This window comes from Macrosteles quadrilineatus, unplaced genomic scaffold (assembly GCF_028750875.1).
Source record: "Macrosteles quadrilineatus isolate MER2022 unplaced genomic scaffold, UCM_ALF_1.0 Scaffold_2__2_contigs__length_208266976, whole genome shotgun sequence".
In the NCBI taxonomy this organism is placed as follows: domain Eukaryota; kingdom Metazoa; phylum Arthropoda; class Insecta; order Hemiptera; family Cicadellidae; genus Macrosteles; species Macrosteles quadrilineatus.
This window is the reverse complement of record NW_026542595.1, coordinates 2,365,006-2,390,764: the sequence shown is the minus strand read 5'-3', so window position 1 is coordinate 2,390,764 and position 25,759 is coordinate 2,365,006. Positions and strand designations below refer to the sequence as shown.

The 25,759-nt window shown below is 35.0% G+C and overlaps 2 protein-coding genes across 5 annotated transcripts in view; one reads left to right on the top strand and one right to left on the bottom strand.

Annotated features, from left to right (window-relative positions):
- Positions 1 to 6,521, top strand: part of LOC128985647 (uncharacterized) — a 133,177-nt gene extending 126,656 nt beyond the window's left edge. The window contains exon 9 of the mRNA XM_054405387.1: positions 6,290 to 6,521. Coding sequence (XP_054261362.1) covers positions 6,290 to 6,417 — 128 coding nt within the window. The 3' untranslated portion in view covers positions 6,418 to 6,521. The remainder of the gene's footprint in view (positions 1 to 6,289) is intronic.
- A 31-nt stretch (positions 6,522 to 6,552) lies between these two features.
- LOC128985645 (probable tRNA (uracil-O(2)-)-methyltransferase) overlaps positions 6,553 to 25,759 on the bottom strand; it is a 51,811-nt gene continuing 32,604 nt past the window's right edge. For all 4 annotated transcript variants that reach the window (XM_054405384.1, XM_054405383.1, XM_054405382.1 and 1 more), the window contains exons 4-6: positions 25,559 to 25,656; positions 19,785 to 19,914; positions 6,553 to 7,406 (exon numbers count right to left, since the gene is read on the bottom strand). In XM_054405384.1, the coding sequence (XP_054261359.1) occupies positions 6,573 to 7,406; positions 19,785 to 19,914; positions 25,559 to 25,656 (1,062 nt within the window). In that variant the 3' untranslated portion in view covers positions 6,553 to 6,572. The remainder of the gene's footprint in view (positions 7,407 to 19,784; positions 19,915 to 25,558; positions 25,657 to 25,759) is intronic.

Below are 25,759 nucleotides of genomic sequence, written 5' to 3'. Positions count from 1 at the left end.
ATTTTCTGATTGAGTGATACAGTATCTTGAACTTAACTGATTAAAACTATCAATATCTCAAGTGATAGCCTTTGAAGTATGTTAAGACCAAGACATATAAAATAACTTAAATAAAAACTGAGTTACGTATCATTGATTGCAGATAGGTACTAAAAACAATTGTAATTATTGTTGATTTGTGATTCAGCAGTGTGCTTTAGGTAGTCCGATCTTAATAATCAATAGCTCAAATGAAAGCTGGTATTTCACTTAAGGTTTTTAGACCAAAATGTATAATGTAATTAGAACTGCTGGAATACATCTTTAATTGAAGTGAAAAAAATTATTTCGTCGAGTAATACATTAGACTAGGGTTGCTTTCAGAGAGGTGAAAGCCAGTTGAGCGGAACAAACGTGATTTGATATTTGTATAAGTAACTAAATGTAAAAAAAGTCAATAGATGTACTAAAGCTGGTTTTATTGATTAAAATTATAATAATTCAGATTTGTTTTTACTACATCTTGTTATTCAGATACCTCTTCCAAAAGTGCATTATGGTAGTTTTGACCAGGAAAATATTATCAGTTCATTTGGTGCAACACAAATAAACAACTCGATCACCTACATATAACCTACACTTTACCTCCCTGATCTAACCTTACTTCAAAACACTTAATGTAGTCACGAATACTCATAAACCCCGACCTACCTTCCCCACATGCCTAAATTAGATCAGTGTTCAATCTGCGTTTTATTAATAAGTGTAATAACTTACTGCACCGTCGATGTAATTCAACATAATATAACCTGTGATGTATTATCGGATTAAATATCGATTTCGATTCGGTTCAATATATCGCTTTTATTAAATCCTGATTTCTAACATTGGCTGTTTCTAGTCAGCTGGCAACTCAAATAGGTTCCCAAGAAAGTAGTCACTGGTCTGTATCTCTCCGCTCCTTGCTTATGCTCCGCGCATTGAGAAAGTAGTTCCGTATATTTTCTCGATTTTCAGTGAATTCCACGCCTTAAAAAAATGTTTTAACGGCATTTTCTTGTTTATTGAAATCATAGGAATGGTTTAAAAACGTTTAAAAGAAAAGTCTAGAAAGTTCAGAAATACCTTATGATTCTCTTGTTTACATTTTTCTTGTAAACAAAAAACTGTCATATGGCTCCTTTAGTCCCATAAGCCTAATGTTAAAATTTGGACATTTTAAATTAGTTTTAAATTGCATTAGCATTATCTAATTGAAATTTGTTTGTTTATTAACCATCTCACTATTAGTCTAAGTAATCTTGTTAAGTTTAGCTGAAATGTGTTCTGCCGTTATTGAGTGATGTTGCTTTATTTGTTGCATTGAAGTTGATCCCAAAGAGCTACGCTCGCTTCGCTCGCTCCGCTCAATAAATTAATGGTGATGCTTGATGACAAATATGTGCTTGCATATCTTTATTTTAAGACCAAAATTATGAAAATCGGGTGGGTAGAAGAGCCCTCCTGTAAACCATCGCGCCTGCGAAACATTGAACTCGAAAAAAACCAAATTTAACTCCCATAAGAAATGTACAGTGAGGCAGTTTGTGCTTAACTCGAAATATACGTCAAAATGAATGTCGATGCTTGATGGCATATCTGCGATACGTTCATACCTTTAGTTTAAGGCCAAAATTATGAAAATCGGTCGGATAGAAGAGCTAACCCGACTCGGAAAAGAAAAACCAATTATTTTTATAGATGGTAATAATTGGTTTACCGTTATGCATAATCTAATCATACGAAACATGTGTTAATAATTCAACAGCTTATTGTTATATTGTTATCTAATTAATTTTTCTTTGATTAAATATTGTTGTTAACAATTTGCATTTGTATTTAAAGTTTATAGTGTTTTCATTATGTTAAGTGTGTGATTCTAATGTTATGTGCTCAAACTGTACCATTAATATTAGTGAGTAAAGTGGTGTATGGATTTTATAACCATTATTTTACTAGAGACCGTTGTATTTAATCACAATGGGTACTGTTGCTAGTAGCTTAGTATAAAATAAAGAAATTGGCCATGTTTGATCAACATACAGGGTGGTAAAAAAGTCCCTGGACAGTTAATTATTTTAAAAAATAATGAAAATAGAGCTACAATACTTGGTACAAAGTTACAGGGCATAAAACTCTATTTTAACACATATTCAGTGATCCAATAACTCTTCAGGGGGACGGCCCACAAGGAGTCGGAAGAAAATCTTAAATGGAAGCATAGGTCAATATGCACATCAAATTAAAGGTCTTTTTTAGTAGAATACAATGCCGCAAACCGCACTTCAAAAGGTTGATCCAGCGCAAAATGGCAGATGTTCAAAGATTTCTTGAATCCGCCATTTTGAATCTTTGAACGACTGCCATTTTTTACTCAGGCATTTTTTTGAGCTTGAATTTACGGCATCGTAATCTACAAGTGAAGACCTTTAATTTGATGTGCATATCGACCTATTTTTACGTTAACAATTTTCTTCCGATTCCTAGGGCTGTGCCCCCTGAGGAGTAAGCGTATAATAGCAATGTAAATTAAATGAATCTTTGAACAACTGTCATTTTGCGCAGGATCAACCTTTTGAAGTGCGGTTTGCGGCATTGTATTCTACTAAAAAAGACCTTTAATTTGATGTGCATATTGACCTATGCTTCCATTTAAGATTTTCTTCCGACTCCTTGTGGGCCGTCCCCCTGAAGAGTTATTGGATCACTGAATATGTGTTAAAATAGAGTTTTATGCCCTGTAACTTTGTACCAAGTATTGTAGCTCTATCTTCATTATTTTTTAAAATATTTAACTGTCCAGGGACTTTTTTACCACCCTGTATATGCCATAAACAGTAAGCAAATTACAACAGTTTATTTATTCTCCCTAAGAATAACATGGAATTTTTAATTGAAATTTATTTTGATTTTCTCCCTAATCAATATAAAAAAACACTTCAATATAAATTAAAAAAAAAAACAATTTATATTCCCATAAAATCCCCCATAAAACACCTGAAATGGAACTAGCATGGTCCGATCATGCTAGTTCGTGAACTCGATTGTACCAAATTTCATCAAAATTGAATGATTTGCTCATGTTATCATGATAACGGATACTTTTATAAATTAAATAAATATAAGTATCTATAAATATTAATCTTAACGGATGGTGTTTTTGGGCTCTGGGGACATCAAAACGAAAAAGTTAATCCGTCCTGGGTCCAGGTCTTACCATGATTAGCCTGGGACCGTCTTAAAGATAGGTACCCATGTCAGGGATTTTGAAAGAATTTGAGTTAGCTTTGTTTACTAATAAAACATATCAAAGTAAAATTTAAAACAGGTGATGCATAAGTTAATGGTCACTTATAAATTTTTTCATAACTTATTAACCAATCAGCATTACATTTATATACAAGTCAGGTATTTATGAGAAAAGAAATAGCATAAATTACATTCACATAGGTAGGGGTCAGTTATGGATAGCCCTCCCCCCAGGAACTATTGTCACTGTTTTTGTGTGCCTCACTGTAAGGCACTGTTAACATCAATGGATGGGTAGCTGAGTGGTTATAGTGCTCGCCTCGTAATCAAAAGGTCGCCGGTTCGATCCTGAGAAAAGTCGTTAGCTTTTTGATGGTTCCAAACTGGACCCAGCTGTTCCTGATCATTGGGCATTAAATAAATGATCCTGACTAATGAAACCGCTGATCTTAGTAACAAAGCTACACATGTCATCACACACCATTCTACACTCATCCTCAGTGTTGGGAAGTAGCGCGCTACAAGTAGCGACGCTACAGTAGCGCGCTACTTTTTTTGTAGCGTTAGCTGTAGTTACGCTACTTTTAAGATTTTGTAGCTTTAGCTGTAGCTAGCTACATTTTTAAAGTAGTTGTAGCGGAATTTTAGCTACTTTTCTCGCTACATTATCATTGTTTGAGATAGTGATTTTTATCATAACCTCAACCTTACGTGAAACAACCTCTTTCAAACTGAGATTTAAAAAAAAAATTAGGCCTTACTTTCTTGGCTTCATACAGCTGGTTGCAGCCGTTTCCTTCCCTATTACAACGTTGTGTGGACATGGAGGCCATTAAATGAGTGTTATCTACATTTTTGGCTCTCATTTCCTTAATTTACTACTCTATGATTACTGTCAGATAAAATAAAATTGCTAGATGCAGACGACGTTTAAACGTTACCGGTGACAAGAGAAGCTATTGAATGCTTGCAAGTGATTGACAGGGAAATTAGTAATCAATTTAGTTTGTTTATTATACCGATAGTGTTTCAACTTGGATTTTAATGGAAACCAACACTAAACCTTAAAATAATGAGAAATCTGGTCTATCAACCTTTGCTTCAGCTGTTGATTGTGGTTCATCGTCACAAGCCCTTCCTTGGATGGATTACGAAGATTTTTCAAAGGTTTACTAAATTAACAAAGAGGAAATTACCTGATGTGATTTAAGATATGTATAGACTAAATGATAATTGTAACAAAAAAATCTCCATATAACATGAAACTTACATTGAAAAAAATAGCATAGTTTGCTCCTGGTAACAGCTCTTGTATAGGACTATTAATTCCTAGGCTATGCTATGGTTTAAGACGAATACCAAGTCCCAAGTTCAATTATTAGGAATATATCTGTTTAGTCCTTGCAAGAACAAGCCTACTATAGCCAACTTGTTACATAGCCAAGTAGGCCTACATGTTATTTTTACTTTACAAATTTCAACATGTTTAAATTAAAAGCCGATTTCAGGATAAGTTACTGGATACTGTTTTCTGTACCAACTAGGTTGAAGCACAATTTGCCCTATGCATAATGACAATAAAGGACGATTTCTTGACATTGAAAAGTGTTATTCATAGTACAAGTAACTTATCACTTAAAAGATTATAGCAATGTCGTTTTTAACATTAAAAGAAAGGCAATAAACTCCAATTTCAGTAGGCTAGGCTCTGTAACACAAAAAAGTATTTTTAAATAATCGTTTTACAGTTTTATTGGTCTTAATTGTTGATATAAGACATCTATGAATGAATCTATATTAAAGAAATAAAATGAGCTTTTAAAATATAGTTTGGTTGTATGTCCTTTGAACTTAATGAAATTTACATTTAAGATGCTTAAAAATAATGCAATATTTAAAAATAAGTACTAAATATGATGGGACACCGAACTATTTGGTTATTTTGTTGTAATGTTAGGTTTATAATGCCAAAAAATTAAATACAATCTAGGAATAATTTGTTTTCCAATTAATGTTAGATACAATACTTACTGACATTTTTTTAATGTTTGTTCAGTAAAAATGTAGTTGCAATTAATTTTACATTTACCTAATGTGCGTGGAATAAAAAGTAACGTCTTTGAAAAAGTAGCTAAAATTGTAGCTGTAGCTACATTTCAATGTAGCTGTAGTTGTAGCTAGCTACTTTTGCGGAACTGTAGCTGTAGCTGTAGCTAAGCTACTTTTTTGGAAATTTAGCAGTAGTTGTAGCTAGCTACATTTTAAAAGTAGCTTCCCCAACACTGCTCATCCTTCACTCATATTAGGGTTAAAATACGCACCTAGGTGGCGTCCCCATCCCAACGATTGATACCTACCTACAGTAATAGCTTATTCTCTATATAGGAAATTACCTAAACAATCTCTGTACAGTAGAGTCAAAAATACTAAAACAATGTTTGCCCCTCCCAACATCATATATTATAAACTGACACCAACTGTTAATGTGATGTATTTTTTATCAACTGTCTCAGTAGACTAACAGGTGGTGGTGGCATTCAATGTCATCTGCTGCACACATTTCAGCATCTCAGGGTTAGAGTACGGATAAAATTGGAACTTTTAACCCTTAGAGTGCCAGGCGAGAAATAAAAGTAACGCTCAAAAAATGCCGATGATTTTTCCCAAAGGTCGCGCTAAAAATGCCGAGCGCGATCTGGCGATTTTTAGGTTAAAATTTTGTAAAAATCGAATTTTCGATATTTCGACCAACGAAAATCGATGTATCGCATCTAGTAACTTTCGACTCAATGTTAATATATGGATTAAAAGAATCCGAGTATCCATTCGGTTGTTATGACAACTGTTCGATCAATACGAAACGTCCGGTCAGCCGGACGTTGGCACTTTTGGCTCGTTCTAAAAACGTCCGGTCGGCCGGACGTTGGCACTTTTGGCTCGTTTTAAAAACGTCCGGTTCCCCGGACATTGGCACTCAAAGGGTTAAGATCAAATTAAAAACACTAAGCATGTTCATGTTTAGTTACAGGAGACCCAGTGACTGATATGGAAAACAAGAGGTATATGAACAAGCAGAAAATAAAAATCTTGTTGCGTGAAAATACTAGTTTGAAGACAACTATTTTAAAACTGAAAAATGTAAAACCTTAAGTTTTAATAATGTATAGTGGTGATTACTATGTTATGTTTATTAATTGTTTATATAACATGCTATGTTATTCTATTACTTGAGTGTTGTAAATTTTGGATTTATTGGATGAACATTTGTCACAAAATACACATTAATAACACAATACATATAATTTTTAATGTATAAAAGAACAAGCGTCAACTGATAAAGGGCAAGAGTTAGGATGATTGTGATAAAACCAACAAGATTTCTTCTTCCACACAGGAGAATTATCTTTTGATTTAACAGAAGGGACTCTGAACCCCACTTTTCCATTTTCAACCTTAAAGATATAATGATGGTTTTTCAAAAGTGTTTGTAAACCACCACATTCACTTTTTAGTTTCTTTAAAAGGTCTAAGGGAATAATTTTGGCAAGTGTACTGATTTCTACATCACCGCCATAGGTCCAACTTCCTTCACAAGATTTCCTCTTTGCCAGCAACTGCTCAACAACAAGCCTCACAATGCTTTCTCTTATGTCAGGCTGAATTTGAGTACAGTTACGTACCCTTTCCTCGCCCCTCGGTTTGAACTTTAAGGTGGCGGATTCCCCTGTTTGGTCATGTTCTTGCTTTATAAAACAACATTTACTATCAACATAAGATTGCAGCCGCTCAAGATGTGCCTTCCATTCATTAGGTGAATAGGTTCTTTTTGTACCTATGAAACACAAGCGCTTTGTTGAAGGTATTCTCAGTTTGTCTTTTTCGGTAATGATTCCACACTCCTCGCACACTTTTTCCACATAAGAGAGAAAGTCACTATACTGACTAACCGAGGTGTTGGTTCGACAATATTTCCTTCCATCAAACTCATAGGGGCAGCAAGGGAGTAAAAAGAAGTTGCAGGTGTAAGAGCTTCGAGCAGCCATCACAGGTATCCAAACAGTAAGTTCATCAGAATGGTTGCCTATCAACCAATCGGCTTCAGGGAACACAGTGTCTATAGAAGGAATGATTGTGCGCACCTGTAATGAGAGTGATATAAGGTTAATTTAATATGAATTTATTAGAATCAATTAAATCAAAAATTACAGTTGAGAAGCCGTTTTTCAAATAAGTTAAAATCTATTGAAATATGCTCATGTTGTATAATAAAGTGGTAGGGGTAAATATTTATTTTTGAAGTGAATGGTCCATGATTTGAAGTATTATTTCCTTCAAAATTTTAGATTTTGAGTTTTGGGTGGGAATATCTGAGTGTTTTGGTCCCCCCTGAACTAAAAGAAAGCAGTAATGTAGATAGACCTTTGTCAAGAGGGGGGGGTGATACCGGGGGGTTCGGGGGGGGACACCCTCCCTGGCAAGTAGGGGTGAAAAATGAACTTCTCTATACATTTCTCTTAAGCATTTAGAAAATGAAATCTGGTACCTATTAATAATAAGCAATAAAATTGTATAAATTAGTTATTTATTCATGAATTCAAGCGTTTTGTTTCAGTTTTATAGGTTTTATAGGTTAGGTAGTTTTTTATTACACTTATTTACAAATTACATAGGCTCATTTGTAATATGATTAAGTTTAACTTTTATTTTCCAATCCTTGAAACAACACCTATTTTTTTTATTGGATTTTAAAGGCAAGTAATTAAATCATCTTAACTTAATTGTTGCATTACCACGTCTGTCAACACCTAACAATTTTAGACATTGTAAATTATGGAAGATATGTGCTCTGAAATGTACCCATTAGGCATTATATAGTCGTGTGATTGTTGATTAGCTTAGAGGTTTAGGCCTACTTTTCTCTCGCAGACTCAAAACTTAATCAAATCAATAAAAAGGTTACAATAGCTGCAGACTGCCTACAGGGTGATTGATATAAGTGTACCCGCTATTTTATCAAAAAGTTATAAGAGATATAACAAAATGTTAAATTGTAACTGCCTTGGATTTTTTATTTAAAAAAATTTTGTCAAGTAAAAAATTTTTTTTAAGAAATGGAAAAACTGTGTATGTTATGGCCATTTTTAAATTTCCCTGCCATTTTGGAAAATGGTGTCTATTTTTGAACCGTCGTATATAAAAATTTGAACGAATGGTGTTTTTGGCCTCTGGGCACATCAAAATGAGAAAGTAAATCGGTCCCGGGCCTAGGTCTTACCATGAGACCAGGGGTGCCCAGAGGGGGGGTACTGTGGCGCAAGGAAATTTTGGGGGGGATATTTTTTTGCTAGCTGTCATAATGAATGTATAATTTTGTATAAGCAGCCCGAAAAAGTGTTTCTAAGTAGCTCACTATCACCACCAACAACATTTTGCCGTTCGTAATAAAGATAGCTTCTATGCCGTTCGTAATAAAGATAGCTTCTAAGAATGGTAAAAAACGGACCTTTCCAGACAATCCTTAATATACCAGTGTCGAATGTTACTTGCTACATATGTTTTGGTGGTTCTTTAACTCCACCATCGTCAGGATTTAAAAAAGATCCACTTCTGGAGGTGTCGTCAGAATACGACAAACATTTAATACAAAACACGCAACGATTACAGATAGGCCTGTCAATTCGTCCATTGCCGTCGGCAGGACTGGAAGTAAGTAAAGTAAACTGAATCAGGTTCAGGTTATGACGGACCGACGTGGTCTCTGGATTGTGGTCTGCGTTTTCGACAGCTGATATTGGACTATTGTAGTGACTGAGAAGATTATTGAAAATATAATGGGATTCATAATTATAATGTGCTGTCAATAGTTTTATGTATATTTCAAACTCCTCAAAGTATTTAATAAATTTCCTTTTCTGCAGTAATGTAGAATGTCGAGACCATCCAGCATTGGTTATTATTGTCAATAATTTTGAATGGAAAAATCAATTATGAATCCCATTATATTTTCAACACTCTCCTCCGTCACTAGAATTAGTCCAATTTCAGCTTATGATAACACAAACACCAATCCAGAGACCACGTCTTTCCGTCATTACCTGATTCAGTTTACTTCCAGTCCTGCCCGCGGCAATATATACACGCGTGAATTGATAGGCCTATCTGTTATCGTTTCGTGTTTTGTGTACAAACGGATTGTCTGACAAGATGCGTTTCTACCATTATTAGTCATAAAAGACAATCCTGGGGCTATCAAAATGAATTATAAGATTACTTCGTCACAAAAACCTTTTGTACTGGTGGCAATTATTAAGAGATACTGTGGGTATTTTGCCCGGCGATTTTTGTAGAAGGCAGCCTGGGAGTGGCGAGCAACAAGTCTGTCTTATTTCGTGACTCTGCCTATAATTTTGAAACAATATACTTTTTGCCAAAGTATTATTAATGCACTTAAAGCTGTTTGAATTCTTAAGCCCTGTAAAAATTAACGCCACCTAATATATTGTACAGTTACAGTACTGTGTTGGAGTAGAGTAATTCACCGAGTAGCCCTATATTGTTGTACGTTTTGAAGACGTTGTCTATTGCAATTGCAATACTGAGCACACATATTGGCTGACAATACAGATTCTGAATTGTAAATTGAAAAACTTCTAATTCGTCCATTAGTTAGATTTATATTGATGTATTGTTAAATGACGTTTCATATTAAACATTTAATTTTGATTATCAGCAAGTTTGTTTTTCGTACCTCAAGTTTACTAAATGCTTGTTTTATGAGGTAAAGGGAAAATTGTAAATTGGTGAGGGGAGGAAAGGTTTAAATAGACGGCAGCATAAATTGGGGGGGGGACTACTCCTTTGGCTTGGGGGGGGGGGGATTGCGCCTCTGGGTTTGGGGGGGATGGGCACCTCTGCATGAGACCTACGGTAATAGCTACTGTTGTGTTACACTACATACCTACCTTCTTCAATTGATGAAAACTATACAGATAAAATTAGAAAAAACTAGACTTTTTAAGACCACACTTCTATTTTCAACAACTCATATAAAACTATTATGACAACAACAAAACAAAACCATATGACAATTTAAATTAGTCAAAAGTAAATATGCATCATATCAACAGACTAGGAAATATAACATCCTCCCACCGAGTAGTATTACTACTCAAACATGAACCTTTTGTGGAACTTTGATTTTTAGTCCAGCTTGTGAGACGTGCTCCCACCGTGGCGGCTAATAATTCCAATCTTGGAATTGTGGTTTTCTTCAGAGGAGCAACTCTTGATTTTGCAGACAATAATTGGACTCTTACTTCATCTTCAATTTCAACTCTCAAATAAATAACTGTAGCATAGGCATCTTTACTTGCGTCGCAAAATGTATGAATACTACAACCATTTGAATCCGTAGTCATTTTACCTATCCATCGGGGTATTTTCACTTTTTCAAGAGCGCTTAACTCATTATACCACAGTATGAATCGTTTACTGATGTCTGAACTTACTTCAGTGTCCCAGTCAATTTTCAAGTCCCACATACTTTGCAGAAGAAGTTTAGGAAACAAAGTAACAGGGCAAAGGATACCAATTGGATCAAAGATCTTGTGAGATATGGATAAAATGTCTCTCTTCGTGATTCGAGACACGTCCAAATCTTTAATACAGTTCGTCAGGTTAAAAAACAGAACGTCCTCAAAATAGTTCCATTGAACTCCCAAAACATTAGTGACGAACTTGTTATCTCCTTCTTCAATGACGCTCGTGGCATGCCATCCTCTTAAATCAAACTTAGCGGCAGCCATAACTTGTTTCGATTCTTCAACAAAGTGTTTTAGTTCCTCATAAGTATCTACACTGGTCGAAACATTGTCCACGTAAAAACTTTTACTCAGCTTCTTTACCACATTATCATCATACTCCTGAGAAGTCATAGATTTTTGAAGATGCAGATCAATTACTGCCCCTAGAAGAAATGGACTACATTTCACTCCAAAAACAACTCTTTTATGGCGGTAAACAATACTTCGGCTTCTTTCATTGATGTCAAACCATAAAAACCGAAGAAAATCTCTATCTTGTACATTTAACGATATCTGTAAGAAGGCTTTTGCTATATCAGCAATAACTCCAAACTTCCCTTCCCTAAAACGCATCATAACAGAAGGAATCAGTTCGATTAAATTTGGTCCATTTTCAATACAGTCGTTCAATGAGGGTGAAAACTTGGTCTTTGCTGATGCATCAAACACTGGACGAATTCGTGTGGTAATACTACTCTCCTTCACTACAGGTCTATGTGGCAGGTAGTGAAAGTTGTTGTTCAAATCGTCAGAAGGTACAGCTTCAATGATGCCATCACTTAACCACTGTTTAAAAACTGAGTCATAGTCTTCAGTTAAATTGTTACCATCCAATTTCTTTACAACTGTTGATAACCTCTTTTCGGCTAACTCTCTGTTACTAGGCAAAGGAGGATGACAATCAACCCAGGGCAAACTCACTTCATATCGACCTTCTTCATTTATAGTGGTAGTTTTTATAAAATGATTTTTAACTGCCAAAGCCTTTTGCTCTTTGGAAACTGATTCACTTGTATCAGTAATGCCTATAGTGTCTAATCTCCACAGTTCCGATATGTCAGCATCATTAATAAACATTGATGTTACAACAGTGGAGAGTGTAGTTGAACCTGTACTACCACTAATTATAGCCTTACCCATCAGTGTCCATCCCAGAAGAGTTTCCATAGCCACTAGTCCAGATTTCAGTTGAATCACATTTCCCGTGAATAGCTTACCCGCTATATCCGCTCCAATCAAAATACCAATTGGTAGCTTAGTCTCATGTATGTCAGTCAGAGAAACATTTTTCTCTAAAAGTTCCTGTATCCAGGGACCTTCGGTAACAGGTGGAATTTCCCCACATATGGTAGTTTGACTCAATACCTCAAAGTTGCAGTTGTAACTGTAATCTTGACTGGTTAGAAACACACGATGTCTGTTATGAATTACTTCACCAGATTTTACATTACCAAAAAGAGAGTGTATGATTGTTTCTTCTCCTAAGCTTTCGTAATTCATTTTTTCAGCCAAGTCCTTTAAAATGTAAGAACGCTGTGAACCAGAATCAAAAAGAATGCGAACAGTCTCAAATTGATTACTACCTGGGGTTCTTAATCTTGCCTTTACTGTTTGCAGAAACACTTTCACTCTGCTACTTGATTTATTGGCCAAAGCGGTATCTTCCACTACTGTCATTTCTTTAGATACCTCATCAACACATTTGCTTACACACTCATTCACTACTTCTTTGGAATGAATATTAGGACACATTATAGGATAATGTTTCCTTTTACAATTAGAACAAGACAAATGAGTTCTACAATCCTTAATACGGTGACCAGGCTGCAAGCAAAGGAAACAGCACCTCTTTTCCTTTAAAGTGGACACCTTATCAGACAATGGCAATTTCTGAGCAGCAAAACAGTTCCTACTCTTATGATTCTTATCACAAAAGACACACTTTGTATAAGAGTTTTGAGTTTTACCAGAGGACATGAGGCATGAAGCTGTTGGTATGTCTATCTTACCTGGTTGAGTTTGAGATGACCTTTTAAAAGATTTCTCCTTCCCAGAGCTACTTATCTCAAAACCTGCCATGGCTAGACCGATTCTCTGTTCCCCTTCAACTTCAGACAACATAAACTTCATTAAATTGTTGAGTCTTTCCTGAGGGTCTGTACCTACTTTCAAAGGGCTTCTTTGCCACGCCCTTAAGAGATCTTCAGGCATACAACTTTCAACTAACGGGTATAACATGGAGGAACATTGATCTATTGTAACTCCCAAGGTATCTAATGCACGCATATGAGACTCAAGTTTGTCATATAAACTTTGTAAGTTCATTGTGTTCTTGCCTCCTAGAGCATTTTGTAAAACAATTTTCAAGAGTTCCCTGACATAAACCTCTACCAATAGGTCATCTTTACCAAATCTGGCTTTCAAACATTCAATTGCTTTTGGATAGTTTGCACCAGTCGGAGGAAAACTCTGAACTACATCAAAAGCTCTTGATCCGGTAACTATGGATTGCAATAAATATTGAAACTTATCCTCTGAATCAATGTCTGAGTCACTATGAATTTTGCTAAACTGACTCCAAAAAGGTAGCCAATTGATCAAATCTCCATCAAACTTTTTGATCTCTATTTTAGGGAGCTTAAATTTCTTCTTACTAGCATTGTTACAGCAAGATCCAGAATGAGCACTAACTACATCGTTACTTTGTTGTAGTAAATTCTGGACTCTTAATTTTACAGCTTCAAACAAAGCTAAATATTCTCCAGCTTTGATTGTTTCGGCTAACAGCTCATCTTCAGAAACATTATCATTATTCAATAACAAATCAAAGATCTGAGAATTCAAAACCTGGAGTTCATCAACCTTTATCTCCAAAAGCTTTAGAGTGGTTTGAATTTCAATTTTGTCTGTGGTTTCATTTTCAACTAAACTGTTTAGTTTGTTCAATGTTTTAGAAAAATAAGCCCTATATACTGTTCTATTTTTCTTTAGATTTTCCATCATAGGGATAGGTGAAAAATAAGTCCTGTCACGGTCGCCAAATGTTGTGTTACACTACATACCTACCTTCTTCAATTGATGAAAACTATACAGATAAAATTAGAAAAAACTAGACTTTTTAAAACCACACTTCTATTTTCAACAACTCATATAAAACTATTATGACAACAACAAAACAAAACCATATGACAATTTAAATTAGTCAAAAGTAAATATGCAGCTACTTCCCTATGGGGGAATTTGCTAAAATCATCCAAAGATAATTAAATAAAAATGTTCACAATGTCAAACAGCTGATAACTAGAGATGGACGGGTCCCGAAATTTCGAGATATTTTCGGGGGAAAAAATATTCCCGATTTTCGGGACGGGATTTTGAAGCAGATTTTGCCGCTTCGCGAGTGACGATGACTCCGCTATCGCGAGAGATGTTCACGATAGTTCTGTGAATGCAGTTGGCAAAATCATTTCGACGATCGCACCAAGACCGCGAGTCATACCGATGATCACGCCGTGACCGCGGAGTCATACCGACGATCACGCCATGACTGCGGAGTCTGAGTCATACCGACGATCGCGCCGTGACCGCGAGTATCATGCCATGACCGTGGAGTTATACCGAAGATCGCGCCGTGACCATGAAGTCATACCGACGATCACGCCGTGACCGCGAAGTCAAGCCGATGATCATGCCGTGTCCGCGAGTCATACCACCGATTGCACCGTGACCGCAAGTCATACTGACGATCATACCGTGATCGCGAGTCATACCGACAATCATGCCGTGACCACGAAGTAATACCGACGATCATACCGTGCCCGCGAGTCATACCGACAATCATGCCGTGCCACGACTCATATCGCACCGTGACCGCGAGTCACAAGTTTCTATACCTGAAAATGTTTACCCATTTTTGGTTTTTGTAGATCAGTGCCACAAATTGACTGTGTTTTTCTTGTTTGGTAACTTGCAAAACTCAAGACTTTCTTTTCATGTACAGAAAAAAATCCCGTCCCAAAAATTGGGAAGAAAATAAAAATCCCGTCCCGTCCCAAACTAAAAATTCAATCCCGTCCATCCCTACTGATAACTAATTTATATTACAAGCACACATACCTCTGAGTAAAGAAAATTATAGAAATTAACTAAGCACAATAAAACACATTGCCTTGAATAACGGTTACACATCTGACATGATTGATAAACCGCACAGGAGGATTAAAAGGAAAGCCAATAATAAAATCGCCAAAGATAAAACTAATAAAAAATATGTGACATTAGAGTTCTGTAAACTGAACCAACGTCAACAACACAACCTTTTAGTAGGCGTGATAAGTGTGATAAGTAAACGGAATCAGGGAACCGCTCTTGCTTTTTACGAAACGAAATAGTCGTAGACTGAAAACATCCAAATTGGCACGGCAACTCTGCTAGAAAATCGAGACACTGTAAAGCGTTGTTATGTTGGTACCACAAGAAGAATCAATCAGCTCATTGGCTATTGGAAATTGCAATGCCCTAGTTCCAAAGTACTATGTGTGTGTAGACAGACACTGACAAGTGAAACTAAAACAAACTAGGCAGACGCAGGCGGCACAACGATTTAGACAATACGATTCCCAATCGACGCACGACTGTGGATTGAATTCATGTTTAGTATTTAATATGTTATTTAAAATTGTATTAACAGAATATACTACTGTATCGATCAATAAATTTAAAATTAACAAGTGTAACAAGTGTAGTGAGTCGGTGGCTCAGTCGGTAGCGTCGCGGACTTCGGGCCCAAGGCAGCGAGTCGTGGGTTCGGATCCTGGTCACTGTCGATAACATGATATCAGTACAGTTCACCTTTGTACTGTACCGGCTCACTCCTTGCTTTGCTGTAAGCGATCCACGCACGGGCGCTTAGCCTATGTGGACGGGCAAATGCAAGGTTAAAAGAGGCCGCCAACCTCTTTATTAAAAAAAAAAAAAAAAAATACAACCATGAACTAGACCCGAAAAACAAGCTTCATAATTTACAATGGGATGAGAAGGCTACTTGTGTTGTTTAGTCTATGGTTTAACCAGCTTACTTGGAAAATAAAACAACCGTGTAAAACCCTATTTCGTTTGCTTTAAATAAAATTTTACTTGAAATAACTTTAAATAAATAGGCGAAGCATATATTTTTGTTGTGGTAAAAAGTAAGTTAGGCATACTGTCACCATTTTTTTGTCACACCATCAGTACTTTCGTCTTGAGCTTACTCCTAACTTAGCTATATTTCAACATCTGTGATATTTTTTCTTTTTCCTTCACTCATCTAAAATAACATACCACGCACATTTTTGGACTTTGGACGACTTGGTTTTGGCGTTGGTGTAGCACAATTAAATAGGTGCCTATTACCTAACATAAAATTATGTTATGGATGAGGAAGTTTAATTGGTTTAAATAGACAAAAAAATTATTTTCATTTTAGACCATGGAGGTTGGGATTTTTTTATTTCTTGATTTACGGCAGAGAAATCTGTTCTACAGTAAATGACAGATCATTATTTTATTTTTCAGAATACAGAATTTTAACAGAAAATTGAAAAACCACTAACTAAAAATCTTGCTATACCAAGGCCTGGGTCATGAATGATACATTATGATGAATTATGAAAAAATATTCCCGATTTTCGGGACGGGATTTTGAAGCAGATTTTGCCGCTTCGCGAGTGACGATGACTCCGCTATCGCGAGAGATGTTCACGATAGTTCTGTGAATGCAGTTGGCAAAATCATTTCGACGATCGCACCAAGACCGCGAGTCATACCGATGATCACGCCGTGACCGCGGAGTCATACCGACGATCACGCCATGACTGCGGAGTCTGAGTCATACCGACGATCGCGCCGTGACCGCGAGTATCATGCCATGACCGTGGAGTTATACCGAAGATCGCGCCGTGACCATGAAGTCATACCGACGATCACGCCGTGACCGCGAAGTCAAGCCGATGATCATGCCGTGTCCGCGAGTCATACCACCGATTGCACCGTGACCGCAAGTCATACTGACGATCATACCGTGATCGCGAGTCATACCGACAATCATGCCGTGACCACGAAGTAATACCGACGATCATACCGTGCCCGCGAGTCATACCGACAATCATGCCGTGCCACGACTCATATCGCACCGTGACCGCGAGTCACAAGTTTCTATACCTGAAAATGTTTACCCATTTTTGGTTTTTGTAGATCAGTGCCACAAATTGACTGTGTTTTTCTTGTTTGGTAACTTGCAAAACTCAAGACTTTCTTTTCATGTACAGAAAAAAATCCCGTCCCAAAAATTGGGAAGAAAATAAAAATCCCGTCCCGTCCCAAACTAAAAATTCAATCCCGTCCATCCCTACTGATAACTAATTTATATTACAAGCACACATACCTCTGAGTAAAGAAAATTATAGAAATTAACTAAGCACAATAAAACACATTGCCTTGAATAACGGTTACACATCTGACATGATTGATAAACCGCACAGGAGGATTAAAAGGAAAGCCAATAATAAAATCGCCAAAGATAAAACTAATAAAAAATATGTGACATTAGAGTTCTGTAAACTGAACCAACGTCAACAACACAACCTTTTAGTAGGCGTGATAAGTGTGATAAGTAAACGGAATCAGGGAACCGCTCTTGCTTTTTACGAAACGAAATAGTCGTAGACTGAAAACATCCAAATTGGCACGGCAACTCTGCTAGAAAATCGAGACACTGTAAAGCGTTGTTATGTTGGTACCACAAGAAGAATCAATCAGCTCATTGGCTATTGGAAATTGCAATGCCCTAGTTCCAAAGTACTATGTGTGTGTAGACAGACACTGACAAGTGAAACTAAAACAAACTAGGCAGACGCAGGCGGCACAACGATTTAGACAATACGATTCCCAATCGACGCACGACTGTGGATTGAATTCATGTTTAGTATTTAATATGTTATTTAAAATTGTATTAACAGAATATACTACTGTATCGATCAATAAATTTAAAATTAACAAGTGTAACAAGTGTAGTGAGTCGGTGGCTCAGTCGGTAGCGTCGCGGACTTCGGGCCCAAGGCAGCGAGTCGTGGGTTCGGATCCTGGTCACTGTCGATAACATGATATCAGTACAGTTCACCTTTGTACTGTACCGGCTCACTCCTTGCTTTGCTGTAAGCGATCCACGCACGGGCGCTTAGCCTATGTGGACGGGCAAATGCAAGGTTAAAAGAGGCCGCCAACCTCTTTATTAAAAAAAAAAAAAAAAAATACAACCATGAACTAGACCCGAAAAACAAGCTTCATAATTTACAATGGGATGAGAAGGCTACTTGTGTTGTTTAGTCTATGGTTTAACCAGCTTACTTGGAAAATAAAACAACCGTGTAAAACCCTATTTCGTTTGCTTTAAATAAAATTTTACTTGAAATAACTTTAAATAAATAGGCGAAGCATATATTTTTGTTGTGGTAAAAAGTAAGTTAGGCATACTGTCACCATTTTTTTGTCACACCATCAGTACTTTCGTCTTGAGCTTACTCCTAACTTAGCTATATTTCAACATCTGTGATATTTTTTCTTTTTCCTTCACTCATCTAAAATAACATACCACGCACATTTTTGGACTTTGGACGACTTGGTTTTGGCGTTGGTGTAGCACAATTAAATAGGTGCCTATTACCTAACATAAAATTATGTTATGGATGAGGAAGTTTAATTGGTTTAAATAGACAAAAAAATTATTTTCATTTTAGACCATGGAGGTTGGGATTTTTTTATTTCTTGATTTACGGCAGAGAAATCTGTTCTACAGTAAATGACAGATCATTATTTTATTTTTCAGAATACAGAATTTTAACAGAAAATTGAAAAACCACTAACTAAAAATCTTGCTATACCAAGGCCTGGGTCATGAATGATACATTATTATTGGCAGGGGAAAAAGGAAACGGTGATATAAATAAGTAAACACAATCATATAACTTTTTATTTTTGATTAGACCTACATAGATTATATTTTTTGTAGGCTTGATTGGACTGTTGAATTGTAGCCTGTATATTTTTTTAATAACAAAATGCAAAATCTCAGTTATCAGAATTAAATTATAGAGTTTAAAAAAGTCATAAATAAATAATGTACTTTTTAAATGGTGAGTTGGGAAAATCTGAAAAAAAATTGTTGTTCAATTAGGCTACTTCTACGGTATTTTACTCATTAGGACTTTTTTCCTTGTTAGGAATCGATGGAATCGGAAATCAATTTGCAAGAATCAGTATTGGAATCGGAATTGAAAAAAAAGAGGAATCGACCCATCTCTAGTTTATTTATTCCCCATAAGAATAACATCGGAATTTTAAAATTACAATTATTTGGAATTTTCTCTGTAACCATTAGGCACATAATAACACTTCAACATACTAAATTATTTGTTTTTTAAGCTCTACAAAATTGTTTTAAAAGAAATTTTATGTTTTTAGGGTCAAAAATGGGAAAACCTTATTTTTACCCCATAAAACCCCGTTCCTATAGTTTGATCATGCTGGTTTGCGAACTCGTTCGAATAAATGTAGGTTTACACGTTTGTACCAAATTTCATCAAAATCTAATAATTTTTGCTCAAGTTGTCGTGCTAACGGACATACACACACACATATATATTTAAATATTATTTTATTTTACTGCATTTATGTATTATTATATGATTATACATATTATTATTCATATATATATATATATATATATATATAAATTTGAACGGATGGTGTGTTTTTGGCCTCTAGGGACCTCAAAACGAAAAAGTAAATTGGTCCCAGGTCCAGGTCTTACCATGAGTACTATGGAAATAGCTAATTCCCTATATGGGACATCCGCTAAAACGAAGCTACAGAGGCTCGGCTCTAGCAAACACTAACCTCAAGTTTTGTGGAGGGAGGGTAGAGAGTCCAAATCTTTCGAGGGCGCAAATCATATCCAATTCCAAGATGGCCTTCACTGTTGAGTATGTGAACCAACAGTCCGTTTCCACATCCGAGATCAACAAATCTATTGTCACAAAATGAGTTATATAAATTATTTGTATCTACATAAGTCACATCTCATTTTCTGGTAGATTTGGAAATAATCTGCTATTTTTCCCGACCCCCTGGGACCAAGACCTTTAATTTGAGTCCTCCCTCATCATTCTGTGAGATGTCAAACTTCTTTACCGAGTTCGTTTGTCTCTTATTGTTTTAAATTGAGCCGGGAATATACCAGTCAGTAGAGATAAATTGATTATGTGTAGCAGAGGAATGTAAATTATGAGTGCGTTTTGTTTGAGTAAATCAGCGGAGGCCTCGTCCAGACCGGGAGCTGAGCCACCACGCAGCCCAGAGATATGTCGTAGTACGTCTTGTGCAGAATCAAGAATCAAGAATCAAGAATATTTATTGTCATCGAAACACAAAAAAACAGTGTATTGACAATCGTCACAACTTAGATCTAACATGAAATATACAATGTCAAGTGAAATGCATATACAAATATACATACATAGTTATATAATAAGAGAATAAACAAATTGTTTAATACATAATCAAAATCTTAACAAGATTAACACTAGACCTCAAAATTTTTTTGCATTGAATAACATGAGTGAAACTGAAATTTAAATAGATTGATCGAAGGATTTAGTTGTACATTTCCCAGCATATCTCAAAAAAGTCTTCAATTGTATAGGGTCGCTCATTAATGAGTACATTTTTTATTTTATTTTTGAATTTAGTTTCTGGCAGTGACTTTATATTTTTTGGTAAAGAATTATAGAGAAACAGTTTTCAATGTAAAAGTAGAATCCAGTCTGTAGTCAGAGTCAAAAACCACCGGGGTCCCGCCCGCATCTATCTGATTTGATAAATTTTCTCCAACAGAAGCAAAGAAGTTGTTAAAATCATTTGCAATCACATGTTTTGTGGCATGTTTCTTGCGTATGATCAGACGTGTTATGAATTTACTTTTCAATTGGATATGAGTTTTTATTACATGATCATTGATCAGTTCCCAAAATAATTTGGGATTGTGACTGTACCGGTTGAGTCTTTCCCTGTAAAAATCTCTTTTGGCTCTCTTTAATAGACTGCTCAGGTTTTGTCTGTAATTCCAGTAATACGTTTGTAGATTAAAGTTATGCATGCACAGATTTGCCATCAAGCATTGGCATATATTTATATATAATTCCACTCGGCTTATACGTAAACGAAATTTGCTCTCCATATATTTCTTATGGGAGTGAAATACTATTTAAAGATGTTTAAAAAGCATTCTTCATTTGAAAAATTTAATCAGACAAGTTTAAATTCACTAAGTCTGCAGGTTTGCTGCGGCGAGGGTATTTTTAAAATTTATAATCGTTATTATGGACAACCTAATTCGACTATGAGTGGGAAACATTTGTAGAAAACAATAAAAATCAAGATCATCTTTTGAAATAACGCCTATAATACTTTGCAATTGCTTGAATTCGAGCAACAGTTACACTAGTTTATATTAACTAGTTAACCTGTGCGGCTCAATGCCCCGCAAAATAACATATGAATTAAAAAACAAATTCATCGTGTTATATTTGACTCGACGTCGACAATTAAATACGGTAGGCTAATAATAAAGCCTTAGAAGGGAAGCAGTCCAGCTATTTTCTAGCTGTATGTGTATTATAAATAATAATAATGTGTATAACGTGTATTGTAAATTAATAAGGGTTCTAGTTCACGTATGTTATAGCGTAGTTATTTTTAAAGATTTTTAAAAACACATTTAACAAAACATTTAATATACAGTATCAAACTAATAGGCCTATGTAGCATATTTTGAGGGTCATAAAATGCTGCTTAAAGAAACCACTTGAAAAAAAAACACTAAAAACCAAAATGTTTATCTTCGAAATCAAAACATATCCCCACTCACTTGTTCCAGTTAGGACTTTACATTCTATTAAGTTGTTAACCGTTCTGATAACATGAAGCCTTGTGCCATTAATGATACCCTTTTTATGTATTCCTCATCAATAAAACCACTACCCCCTTTTATTAGTCTAATCTGTGTCTTGGCAATCCACTGACATCTATATTTAAAAACTCAGTTGGATTTTCTAGATGGGTGTCTCCGCCTTCCTGTTTTCGAGGACCCACTCTTCTCCCCCTTGGCATACTGACAATTAATCACCTAACTTGTCAAGTTCATGTAGTAATTCATTAATACTGTTAGTTTATAAATAAAATTAGATAAAAGTTACTTAGCTTGGTGCTTTCATAACTGCAAACTCAAACAAGTAAAAAAGAATCAAGTTACAGTATTGGTAAAAAAAAAACTATGTTTGTGTAGGGTAACAACATTATCCAAATGAAGTAGATGATTTGTTTGATTTGTCGATCAGCTGTTTGGTTTCAAATTAATTAATAGTGTCAAAGATTTGTGATTTAAAATACATAAATTATTATAGTACCGTAAAGTTTTCTTAATCATGGTAACTTATTCTCAACCAAATTTTACTATTCCCAGCATTAAAATAAAGTAGTAAGATCCATTATGAGTAATCTTTAAGGTACACAATCCATGATTGAAATGTAGTATACGAGTGATAATTTAAAAACGTACGTTTTCAGGAAAAGCACTTTGCAAATTCTTTACCCCTTTTTTCAAAACTTTTATTATTATTTTTATTTCATTAACATTTGAAGTTTCATAAAATGTCCATGGTAACGCAATATCTTTGGTAGTTTCTTTTTAAAAGAGCATCTTTAGTGGAAAAACACAAAATCCTGTCACGACCATAACGGACGTTTAAATGAATATTAAAAATAGTTAATTTTATTTTTATAACTATGTTTTGCTATAAACTTATTTACTTTTATGACCATTATACAATAAAAAGGTCACTGAGCTTTTGGTGTATTTGGTCTTTCTAGAAAAAAATAAAAACATTCAAAAACTCAAAAAAAAATGCCAATAAAATCTTTTTAAGTTTGTATAACTCCGAAAAAACTTACCTGAGACCCGAAAAATTAATATGTTTGTATAGAGGTGTGCTTCTTTTGTGTATAAAACATTGAAATATGACGATATTTTAATTTTTTAAATTTTTATGATAGAAACCATAAACGTGATGGTCAGGGACAAGCGGTACGGTCGTGAATTGTCTGGAATAATCTAAATCTTTCTAAACAATCCTTCAATTATCCTGTTAGTTATAATAAAAATATGTGTTTCAATTGAACTAAACTGTTCAATTTACAATTATATTAAAGTTATTGTCACGACCAAACACACTATAATCCATAAGGCTGGATTGGTCGTGAAAAAACCCGCGATGGTCGTGAAACTTTGGTCGTGAAATTACGTGTTATTTGGCTCTGTTCTGGCTGTAGCCCTGCACCTCATGTTCGAGGATACAAAGTGGACTTCTAGGTTAATCTAGCAATTGAAATATCTTATAATCAAAAATTAACACCATGTCTACTTCATCGAATGACTACGTACGGTCATGAACACGCCAAAATTACAAAAAACACAATCTTTCCTTTATTAATCTTGTAATTCCTCCTTTCAACTCGAAACGGCCGGCACTACAATCCTGACATACACCCCGAACTAGTCTCTAAAACCAACTGACTCCATCGACGCCAGGCTTGCCACTGTCGTGCTCCAAAGTTGAAAATTTTCCCCAAATGGTCGTGACGCCAAATTGAGGGACAGACTTATTTTGTCATGGTAGTCAGTTTGTAATGACAATAAAATTATAATATGCTCCTTTTTTGTAATTTTAATAACCATTGATGACATAAAAATATGGCTTTATATATTTCGGCATGAATAATTAGTCTAAAAATAGCGTGAAAGTTGGAAAATGTACCCTAGGGACACGTCATGGTCGTGAATTTCGAGACTTTAAAAATACGAAAGAAATACCTAGAACCTATTTAAAACCAAATAAATGTGTGTAACATGTTGCCCCCGTCCCAAAAAATATTAAAACAAATAATAATAAACTACAAATCCAGTATCTACGAAGTAAAAGGCCAGGGACATGAAAACGTACATTTTTAAATTTTCACTCATACATGAACAGTCATAATACACAGAAATTATTATGTAGTAGACTTTGAATATTTTTAAGTAACAAACATATGTTTCTGTAAATAAAAATTATCCACCCATGTTATCCTTATGGAGAAATACAAAACTTAAGGGCCCCAGGGCCTCATTCTCTAATTATTTACCTAAAAAGAAAGTTTCCTGCACAACTTCACGTTACACTCTTTCCAATGAGACCAAAAACATGTCAATCGATTCAGTAGTTTCGGAGGAGTAATTGTCACAAAAATCCTGCTTGCGTATTAAGTAAGTACTATTGAACCTGTGCGGCTCAATGCCCCGCAAAATTACATATGAATTTAGAAAACATTCATCGTGTTATATATTGACTCAACGTCAAAAATTAAATACAGTAATAATAAATCCTTAGAAGAGAATCAGTCCAGCCATTTTCTAGCTGTATGTGTATTTTATTTAGTAAATTAATAAGTGTTCAAGTATGTTATAGGGTAGTTATTTTTTAAAGATTTTTAAAAACATATTTAACAAAACTTTTTATCATATCAAACCAATAGGCCTATATAGCATATTTTGAGGGTCATAAAAATACTGCTAGAAGAAAACCCTTTTAAAAATAAACACTAAAAACCAACATTTTAACCACAAAAGCACTTCCATCAATACTACTATTTTTGTGTTAAAGTTGCCTTCAGGAAGATTACCCTCGTCAAAATTGTCCATAATGATTATGTGTAACCTATTAAAAGATGTAGCCTTACTTAAAACAACATATAATATAGTTGCTCATGACTGAAATTGGTCTGGGTAAGAACAGTGCTGCTCTTTAATTAAAGTGCTTAAGTTACTTGGCTTGGTGCTTTCATAACTGCAAACTCAAAATACACCCACAAGTAAAAAAGAATCAAGTTATTGGTTGTGTAGCCTATTTTTGTGTAACAACATCATTCACATGAAGTAGATGATTTGTTTGATATTTGATTAGCTGTTTTGTTTCAAATGAATTAATAATGTCAAAGATTATTGATTTTAAATACATAAATTATTGCAGTAAAGTTTTCCAAATCATGGTAACTTATTCTCAACTAAATTTTACTATTCTCAGCATTAAGATAAAGTAGTAAGATCCATTTATGAGTAAACTTTAAGGTATACAAAACTTGATTGAAATGTAGTATACATTAACAGCCATAATACACAGCAATTATTATGTAGTAGACTTTAAGTAACAAACATATGTTTCTGTAAATAAAAATTATCCCCTATGTTATCCTTATGGAGAAATATGAAACTTTAAAGGGCGCCAGGGCCTCACTCTCTAATTATTTCCCTAAAAAGAAAGTTTCCTGCACAACTTCACGTTACGCTCTTTCCAATGACACCAAAAACATGTTAATCAGTTAAGTAGTTTCGGAGGAGTAATTGTCACAAAAAAAATGCTTGCGTATTAAATAAGTATAGATAGATAGATTTTATAACCAGCCAGGTACTATGGTTACCGTACCTCATAGTAGTTGTTAAAAAAAGGAAACTCACTTTAAACTTATTTTATCTATTTCGAAATATATTAAATGAATTAAAATTAATTGTTTGAGATTACCTTTGTTTGGTTTTTCCAGCCCACAACAAAAGAAGGTACGTAGCAATACCAATGTCTTCATAGACAAACTTGAATGGATCTGTGTTCTCAGGCCAAATCTGTAAAACACTATTCTCATGCAATATTATGCAAGTTATACATAATAATGTAACAAAAACCCAAATAAGTTAAAATATAATAGTTTATTAGTTTTAATAACAC